This window comes from Schistosoma mansoni, chromosome 3 (assembly GCF_000237925.1).
Source record: "Schistosoma mansoni strain Puerto Rico chromosome 3, complete genome".
Classification (NCBI taxonomy): domain Eukaryota; kingdom Metazoa; phylum Platyhelminthes; class Trematoda; order Strigeidida; family Schistosomatidae; genus Schistosoma; species Schistosoma mansoni.
In genome coordinates, this window is record NC_031497.1 from 26383952 (window position 1) to 26394857 (window position 10906).

Consider the following 10906-nt stretch of genomic DNA (forward strand, 5'->3'; position numbering starts at 1 on the left):
TCTGGAATGCAGGTACATCCAGCTGACGAGTCCTAAACAGGAAAAAACGCGCGTCCTGGATTTTACTGATAGTCACCATCCATCACTTTGCTTGTGATTTAGGGCAGTATCGAGGCAATATGCACAGCTAATAAGAGGCTGATCAATTGCAGTCCTAGACATCAATTAGAGAAGATTCAAACAAACAATACAAATGGAATTAAACTCACTTGTATTTGATATATTCAATTGAATTGGTGTAACTGGAGCAGAATGAATATTCATTTCACTATTATCTAATGTAGATAGATTAAATGAAGTTTCAATCTGTGTATTTGTTAATTGTTTTATATCAGGAATAAGTAATGTATAAAAATATGTTCCATAAATAAATACGTGTTTTGAATTCCCTGATGTATGACATATCCAACCAGCTTCTAACATTTGCTAAATATACGAAGAACAAGAAATTTTGTTTTAATATACAAAATGATAACTTTATAAAACGAATCATTGTAAAGAGAATGATTACTTAAACATAAATATTGGTACAAAGGGGTGGCATATATATATGCGCCGCACAAATCTCATTTGATGTGTGTGAGAGTTGTGATACTGCCCAGGTGACCAGTCCGAAGCAGGTCGATTTCTTATAGGGTCACACTCGGAGCCTTGGACCTAAAGATCTGATCCACAAGGCGATGGACAATCGTGAGGAGATGCAGTTCCATGGTAGTCGGTGATCAACGATTGATTCATACGCCATTTGTTCCTTCAGGATATTGGAGCCCATGTGCACCATTGGTTTGGAATCTGGGTTTTTCCAACTCCCCTAAGTAGACTTTCCGTGTCCACCAACCCGGTTAAAGCGCCGGACATTCGCTTTTCGTCCTCTAAATTTCGTAAACAACACCCCCGCCACGAGAAGACAGAGTATCGATGAGATCATCTGGAAATACATCATTATGTCATTAAACTGATTTTTCCTTAGTTTATGTATCATTGATAATCATAAAATTATCTTTATTTATTTATTTAAACACATAAATATTGGTACAAGGAAGCACCAGATAAATATGCGCCTCACAAATCTCATTCGATTTGCTTGAGGGCTGTGATACTGACCAGGTGCCCAGACTGATGCAGGTGGTTTTCTCAAAGGGCCACACCCGGAGCCTTTGACCGAAAGATCTGATCCACAAGGCAGTGGAGCATCGTAAGGAGATGCAGTCCCATGGTAGTCGGTGACCAACAGTTGGTTCATACGCCATTCGTTCCTTCAGGATACTGGAGCCCATGTGCACCATTGGTTTAGAATCAGGGTTTTCCGACTCCCCTAGGTGGATCCTCCACATCCATCAACCCGGTTAAAGCGCCGGACATTCGCTTTTCGTCCTCTCACTTTTGTGAACAACACCCCCGCCACGAGAAGGCAGTGAGTAGGACTTGCCTGGCAGAGGCTATATATTCGCGTGGCCATATGAGAGCATTTCGAGAGAGAGAGCGGACTCTCCCCACTCTCGGCCGTACCAGGGCATTTGGGGGCTAAACGATAGACCACTGAGCCGGTTCATAAAATTATCAGTATAGGGTCGTAAATAATGTTGAGTCGCAAACTGAGATCATGAACCGATCAATGTTAGACCATCATTGAAAACCTAGAAGCACTGGTCGACTGTCTTGGGTCTGAGTTCCGAGTGCGGGGTCATGGATACGTACTGGTGAGGAATCTCATACTAGGATGAAACGGCTGTCCAGTGCTTCCAAGTTTTTAATGGTAGTCTAACATGGATCGGTTTATGATCTCAATTATAAAATTATCATTTAGAATTTACAAAAATTATTTAATACATAATCTGAGATGAAAAGGTTTCAAAATTGTAAGTATCAGTGTAAATTTATTCAAACACTTCACTCCTAACCGAAGTTTGTGCTGATGATGTCGTTCAGAAGGACGATGAAAGTTTCACGACCAAACCATCCAGCTCAGAGAACAAACCTACATCAAAATTTATTCTCTAATATAACTACGAAAATTCCTTATTTATGTGTTTACTCTATGTTTCAATATCAACTTTCAGTGGCACATTAACAACGGTCGCCTTAATTTTATTAACATGTTTCACAAAAGTATATTTTTTTATTTTCGATCAATCGGATAGTAAATGTATTGAATTACAATGAATTACTTCTAGATATTGTTGAAGTTTTCGTGAGCTCAGAAATGTCGGGTGTAGAATAGCTTCCACCTATTACATTTTTGATGATCATAGCGTAATATCGAAAACTGATTGAAGTTGAGATGTGATCAATGAAAGCCGGTTAAGTGTTTTTAATGATTAAGCATTCGCCACGAGACCTGAAGGTCGTGAGTTCAATCTCTTACTAAACGAAACAGCTGTTCATTGCTGCCTGGTTTTTAATGGTATGTTAAGTAAGACTTTAGTGACCCTGTATCTGACTACTGTGTGATAGTATGAATGATTGCTATCGAAATGCACATCACAGCTACCCTCGTACATAATCAACGACTTAACTCGCGTTAGTGAATAATGGAATTAAATAAGTCAAATATGAGAGTGCATTCCGAATACGTATACTTCACACAACCGTTTATCTGGACAGAAATTCAGGGAAACGAAGCGAAACGAAGTGATGCGCAGTGAACGCGAGTGAGCCAACTCGCCTTAATCAAGCGTGAATCAATATGTATAGTCAAACAAAAATAAGTTACTGACACATGATCAATGGGGTAAGTAAATGACATATACGATCTCATAAAAAACAGTAAAGGTTAATAAGTGAATACGTGACATAGTAAAAGTGTGGCTTGAGAGGAATGAATAGATTGATCTGTCCAGAGGCTAGAATGACCTATTTAGGCTGAACATAGCACCAGACCCTATAAGAACAATCTGTGACAAATACAACCTACGACTGTTAAATATGCCCGATTTCGGTTTATGTTTAAAGTATTTATTAAGCAACTGAAATGAAACAAAACAGCCGATACTGATGGGTCTTAAGACAAACTGAAAATAACTGAATTTTAAGGATAACAGAATTCAAATTACAAGTTGAAATTCCATACTACCAACTGCTTTTAGTTACTGAACCATTGAAAACCAGTAAATACTGAACAGCCATTTCATCCTCATATAGAAATTCTCAGAACTGAGCATCTGTAACTATAATAATAACTAAACCTAAGATCTTCAGATCTCTCAACGGGCACTGAATGTTGAGTTAAAATCTAGTAGTCTACATTTTTAACTTCAGTTAATTCATTATTTTGCACGACTATCGTCCACTGTCATAACTAATAGAACTGGACTCCATCGGTCACTGGTTCTTATTAGAACTCTAGGAATAATCTTGCCAATTTAGTCACTTTTAAGCATATGATTATTATTGTAAGGATAGTCTGGGTAATTAAACCTCAAATTCAACAATTTTCATCACACCTTATAATAATTATAAGCAGAGATGAATGGATAGTGGCTAGTAGTAGAATCCAGGATGTGCGTCTCATTTTATTTGTGACTTGTCAGCTAGATGTACCATATATTCCAGAGTTGATGTTTACTTCGGAATCCAGATCCAATACTGTTTGCTTCAAACTCCATTGAGCTATCCACTTAGCTACTAAGTGATCAGCAACTCTGGGATGGATAGTACATTCATCTGGAAGAAATGCGCATCCTGGATTCTATTGATAGCTAACACCCATCTGTGCTTATAATATTTGTGACTTATAATGATATCGAGGCAGTCTTCACAGGATGTACATATACTAAAAGAGACTGATCAATTATAATCCTGAACATAAAAGAGAATAGTCAAATAACCAATAAAAATGACCCTATAATAAAATGTCAGCGTTTTAATTAATTAGTGAACTCAATATAATTTTAAACATTTGCATTAAGTTAACAATCTTCATAAAAATAATAGACTACTTGTAGATAAAGAATAGCTTGTTCAATAGTTTTAAAATCAGGAAACCATTTAATTATCCAATTAACTGCATCAATAGAAATGAAAGTATAATTAGGAAACGCATCAGTTGTAGTTGCTGAAATGAACGGCAGACCATTGCTACCGGAGATAAACAAAATCACAAAGAGAGAGAGAAAAAAAAAACAAAGGTATTAGTTCGAGGAAAAACGAGCTACAAGTATACACAAGCACAAAAAACATGTAGTAGTTACAATTATTTAATCACTGAATAGAGAATAATCTTATGGTGGAGAAGATTTGTAGCTCAGGTGGATGGTCTTGATGGACAGGACAAGCTGTGAACCAAATGTGGAGAAATTCAAACACTTCACTTCTAATCGAAGTTTGTGCTGATGATGTCGTTCAGAAAGACGATGAAAGCTCCACAACAAACCATCCAGCACAGAGAACAAACCTCCATCAGAATAATCTTATATTTGTTAAGTCCTTTAGTGTTGACCAAATTCTATCGTTCAAATTACAATGTGACCACTAGAATAAGTGACTCAGTATAGTGTGCACTCAGATCTTAAGTTGTCGGAAGTATATTTGAGATGAAACACTGTTTGACCAAGATTTTGTCTTTGTCGGCATTTGTTAGGAAACATTGTCTGGGTTACATTCCTAGTAACTCAGTGGTAACTCCTCAGATTGTGAAAGTGAGTGACGCGGGTTCGAGTTTCACGGGAAGTATCAATTCTCTCAAGATTTCAGGTAAACACAGCTCATGAAACCTGGGTCAGGTATAGTTTCCTACCAACGACCACTAACTAATTAACATCTGAGGACTTGCTATTATATATAGCTTACATAAATGTTCAATTCGAAGATAGTTCACTTCATGAATTGATCTTAACTAAATAATTTTTTTAAATCGGGGGACACTGAACACAACCGTTTTATTCTCATAAAGGATTCCCCAACATCGGACATCTATAACTTTACCATGTGTTGGAAATAAAAAAGCTGAGAGCACCGGGAAGCTGTTTCGTTCTAGTATGTGAACCCTTAGTAGTGCGCACCAACGATCCCGTACACGGGACTAAAAACCCAGAACCTTTGGTCTCGAGCGCGAACGCTTCTACATATTTAGATACCCGCTCGAGGCAATGGATGAAGCGTTGCACAAGATCATGGATTGATTGAAGTTAGACATGAACACTGTTGGATGCCGGCTCAGTAATCAAGAGGTTAGGTGGTCGCGCGCGAGACCGAAGGTCCTGGATCCGAGTCCCACATGCGGGGTCGTTGTTACGCACTGCTTTACAGTTTGACTTAAATACCACACAATAAATTCATTTTTTTAATGAGTGACCTAATTTTTACAGTTAGAAGTTGCTTTACAATGAATGATAATTAAAATAAATAACTTACTCATTATCAACCATCATTAACGCTACCAAATAATAAGTGCCGTTAGTATTAGAACTAAATAAACTTGAGTTAAAAATTGAAGCATTTTGTGTAACTTGACCAGAATTTGTAGGTAATGATTGATCTTCAGTATTCTGATATGATGTTCCCGGGATATTAGGCAATGAAGTAGTTGAATAAAAATTATCTATATGAACAATACTTGGTGAGTTGATTGCACCTCCTCGATTAATTAGTTGAATATTATAATCACTGGTTTCATTCAAAGAACTAGTTGTGTTAATTGGTGTAATAATCGATGGTCGTGTATAAGTGACTGTAGTCAATGGACTATTTTTAGGCTTACAACAAGAAATTGTAGTTGTATCATTTAAAATATTTGTATTAAAACTGGTTGCTGTTGTTGTTGTTGTTGGAGCACTACGATGAAGATCAGATTTTTCTGCAGTAGACTATAAGAAATATATAAATAAATAGAAAGTATAAAATTTCTAACAGAATCGAATTGAGACTGGTATAGTTGAGATTGATTATGAATACAGTGGTCTTGAGTGCTGTTAGAGGTATGAGGGCAGTTATCACTTCCCAGCTGCCCACACCGTGGAAAGGGTTCTTCTAGAGGTACCTGAAAAGGAAATTGGGTTAGAAGTGGTCTTAATGACCTGGGAGTATGACCGCAGTGTCCAAGGGACAACTGCTTGAGGTCGATTACCTGCCTGGTATGGTAGAACCTTGAGGAACAAGTGTTCCAGCCAGTATAGCTCGATTGGTTCATCACGATAGGCAAGCCCGACCACCACGTCAAGGTAGAAGCAACGGTCGGGACTGGTATAGTTGAAAACAGAAATGACATGAATTTTAAGCAAACAACAGTCGATCATAAAGATTTAACTCAATGGTTCATCAATTATAACTAACTCATAATATATAAAAAATTCATCGCGAAACCAATTGAAAACTTTGATCAGATACTTATACTTTTGATTAACTTTAAGATAGATTACACAATTTATAGTAAAAACTAGTGGTTAAGAGATGAATTCAATTAGTTCTATGTAGTAAGATACCAATCACTGATGATACATTGAATGATTGAAACACTTCATCAGAACGGGGGTTTGTGGAGATTGTAGCAATTTTAATGGTTGAAATCATGAGTCGATTTAAGCTAGACTACCATTGAAAACTAGGAAGCACTGAACCGTCGTTTTGTCCAAGTATGGGACTTCTCAGCACTGCTCAGCTACGACCCCGCATGCGGGACTCAAACCCAGGACGTTGGATGCCAGCTCAATGATCTAGAAGTTAAGGGTTTGCGCGCGAGACCGAAGGTCCTGGGTTCGAGTCCCGCGTGTTGGATCGTGGATGGGCACTGCTGAGGAGTTCCATACTAGGACTGAACGACCGTCCAGTGTTCCTAAGTCTTCAATAGTAGTCTAGCTAGGTCGTGAGTGTACACACTAGTAAAGAGTCTTAAGCTAGAATGAAACAGCTATTCAGTGCTTTATGGTTTTCACTAATTATCCAACTAAAAACAATTCGTAAAACAAACTATCTGACGTTAAACATTGAACTAATCTCCAATACAACTAATCAAATTGCTTCGTTTTTCTATATACATATATATAACCGAATGTCGAGGTAACCAATTCAGAGAAAACACATACAAAAACTGAACCTGTGCGATAAAACAGAAACCAATTAACTTTGTGTTCAATTCTACTCCCTATTCATTTTAAATAAAACAATAAACAATAGACTAAAACACAAATAGATTATTGTGCTTAATTGAAACATTCAATAACAGTAGATGGCAGTAAACAATATTAGTTATCGGTTTATTTACACAGATATCTTCAACGCTCTCTAGGGTATTTCTTATTGATGACTACATATACATATTAGAAAATAAATAAACAAACAGTTTAATGAAGGCCAACTTTGAAGAATAAGAAATAGGTATTTTACTGATACAGGGGAACAATTTATTTATTGGAAGTTAATAGAATTTTTGTAATATCAGTCAGTCAGCTACAACGCAAGGACCAGGCACATGTATGCATCGGTCCAAGTTGCCATACCTCGTTAGCACAACAAGATGAACACCGAATTCATAGAAGCAGTTAATTTAATGGTGGTAGTATATAAAAGAAAGACTGCATTTAAGGATATAGTACAGGAAGAAAGACAGATATGAAGCAATTTTAATCTCAAGGTTTAAGGGAAGATAAATAGTATATACACCTACGCCATTGCGATCGATTCTGAGCCATGTCACCTAGTCTCCAACTATTGGTTACGATAGTCACGCAGACCCCAACCAGGTAGTCTGCATCTGACAACATGGCTCAGAATAGAAGTTAGTGACTTCAAGCTCTGATGCCACATTCTGGTTTGGTCGCCCCTAACTTTCTTCCAACCATCGTTAATACTAGTCAGCATAGCGCGTCGTGGTAATCGGTGTTCAGGCATACGTAACACGTGGCCCAACCATCTCAGTTGATGAAGATTCATCACCTCATCAACTGATTCACCATCGTTCTCTAATACCCTGTAATATACATGTACATATATCAATTAATTCATAAATATCATCTTTAAGATGATAAATTAAACACAATAATAAGTCAGTCAATGATATCAAGTTTACTACCATGGACACTGTGTTAATCCGTTTTGTGAGATCAAATCTAGGCTATAGGTTGCATAGACTGACAGAAGTCTAACGTGGTAATTGTATAATTTATATTACGAGCTGACTTTAGTTAGATAGCTATTAAAAACCAGGAAGCAGTAAACAGCCATTTCGTCGCAGTATGAAATACTCCTCAGAAACTCATATCCACAACCCATCAGTGAGCGAATGCAGGAACTTCAGACTTGGTCATGAAAGTTTAACCTGTGGATCACTGGATCGGTAGTTAGTGGTTTATATTTCTGACTTCAGTCAAATTGCGATTTCCCGCAACTATTATCTGCTCCTATCGGTTGGTTAATACCTTATCACCAATATTTCACATTCAGAGGTAGAAGAATGAATGCTCAATATTTTCGCACTGATACTTAAAACATTCAAAAATCTCTACATTTAATATTTTCAGCATCTTCAAAAAAAAAACAGATTCATGTCATCTAAGTATTCTAAGTTCAAAATTAAATCTCCGAATGAAAGATCAAACTATGAAAAGTCAAATGACAAAATCAAGAACAAACTTAAATGAAAAAAAGAGAAGTTTATATCCTTGTTAAACATTAATTAAAGTACATTTTTGTATTGGTTGTTTGAATTTTCCCATCGATGATTAGGACTGAAATTGATCAATCTCTTTCAGTATATGTACATCCTGTGAGGAATGACTCGATATCACCTTATGTCACAAGAATTATAACTAGAGATGATGGTAGTAATAAAAGGAATACATGAAACGCGTTTCGTCCTATTTGTGACTCATTAACTGGATGTACCTGCGTCCCAGAGTCGATACAGGTACATCCTGCTGACAAGTCGCGTCCTGGATTCCATTGATAGCCACCATAACATCTCTGCTTACTAATTAAAATATTCAATCATGATGATTACCCCTGATATATACTGATTAACGTAGAATTCTAGTTTTATTTTCGTATACAAACTGTATAATTTATCATGTTCCATTATTTGTTTCAATTACATCATTAGTTCATCTACTATTTTTGGTGGAGTTTTGTTCTCTGAGCTAAATGCTTTGGTCGTAGAGCTTTCATCGTTCTCCTGAACGACATAATCAGTACAAACTTTAGGTAGAAGTAAAGTGCTTGAATTTCTCTGCATACGGCTGTTGACCTTTAATCTGTCATTGTTTACTTATTTGTTTTGACAGTATCTCTTGTAAAGAAGTAAAGAATGCCAGATTAAGGGTCAACAATAGCCAATGAATATCGAAATCTGTAGGACAGGCTGTAAGCCATATTTGGAGAAATTCCAACACTTTACTTCTACTTGAAGTTTGTGCTGAAAACGTCGTTCAAGAGAACGACGAAAGCTCCACGACCAAAGCATCTAGCTCACAGAACAAAATCATCAAAATCAACCACCTAAGCTACTAATCTTCACCATCTCATTTATTATTTGTTAGTTTCCTGTTTTTTTTCCAATACTATCATCATGAATAGAAATTTATAATTACCCCTCCCCCCCAAAAAAAATTAAAGAGAAATAATTAATCATGAATAGACGACTTACTTGACGATTTAACTTTCGACTTGTTATAGGTGTACGTCTTATACGATTAATTGATTCAATAAAATGAACAAATTTTTCACAAGTTTTTTCACGATTTATATTTAAATAATCTGATTCATAAACATCACATTGAATTCGTTGACCAGTAATATGATTACTTTAATCATGGATAAGAATATATTCAATGAGAAGGAAGGAGGATAAAGAAAAGAGAACAGAGAAAGAAACATTCAACAGATCGAATTTTCTTTATTTATTTATTTGAACACATAAATATTAGTACAAAAGGGCACCACATATATATGCGCCACACTAATCTTATTTGATTTGTGTGAGGACTGTGATACTGCCCAGGTGCCCAAACACAAGCAGGTGGTTTACTTAGGGGGACATACCCCGACGGAGCCTTTGACCTACAGATATGATACACAAGACAGTGAAACATCGTAAGGAGATGCAGTCACATGGTAGCTGGTGACAAACGATTGATTCATACTCCATTTGTTCACTCAGGATACTGGAGCCCATGTGCACCATTGGTTTGGAATCAGGGTTTTCCGACTCCCCTAGATGGACTTTCTGTGTCCACCAACCCGGTTAAAGAGCCGGACATTTGCTCTTCGTCCTCTCAATTTCGTAAACAACAGTAATGCCACTGTGAGAAGGCAGTGAGTAGGACTTCCCTGACAGAGGCTATATACGCGTGGCCATGTGAGAGCATTTGGAGAGGGAGAGCGGACCCCCCCCTACTATCCGGCCGTACCAGGGCATTTGGGGGCTTTTTTGTTTAAATTATAGAGCACTCTGTTCAATGATGAAGATAGTTTTCAGTGCTTGGTGGGGACGATAGTTATTTAGTATTCTGTGAACTATAATATCTAATTGTGAACATTTTGTTAGTAAGTACATTTAGCGGAGAAATTTGAAGCAATCATTCTGATGACTCATTTGCATGATGATTGCATAACTTTCGCAAACTGATATAACTGCATAACACAAATCATTATCAAGTGCAGATTTACCTAATTAGCTTTCGAGAGATGGTTTGTATGAGAGCTAATAATATTGCCCAGTTTCTCAAAAAGGAATAGGCGGAGAGGAGTTTGGACCCAGGACTAATTGACTAAAAACTAAGTACTTTAACTATTAATCCAACACTCCGTTTTAAGTATTACTTTCTAGAATATGTTGAGTGACATTCAATCAGGCGCCAAAGTTTCCGTCCAAAACGACAATGAAAAATCCACTCAGAGAACATAACACAACCAGAAGTTGAAAGCGTGAGTCAATGAAGCTAGACCACCATGGAAAACCTGGAAACACTGGACGGCC

The 10906-nt window shown here is 37.0% G+C and overlaps 1 protein-coding gene across 1 annotated transcript in view; it reads right to left on the minus strand.

Moving 5' to 3' along the window:
• Positions 1-10906, minus strand: part of Smp_197410 (putative dep domain containing protein) — a gene marked incomplete at both ends in the record, with an annotated part of 57514 nt that overhangs the window by 18527 nt on the left and 28081 nt on the right. Inside the window, 4 exons of the mRNA XM_018799807.1 lie at positions 210-426; positions 3939-4077; positions 5353-5804; positions 9575-9731. Coding sequence (XP_018651560.1) covers positions 210-426; positions 3939-4077; positions 5353-5804; positions 9575-9731 — 965 coding nt within the window. The remainder of the gene's footprint in view (positions 1-209; positions 427-3938; positions 4078-5352; positions 5805-9574; positions 9732-10906) is intronic.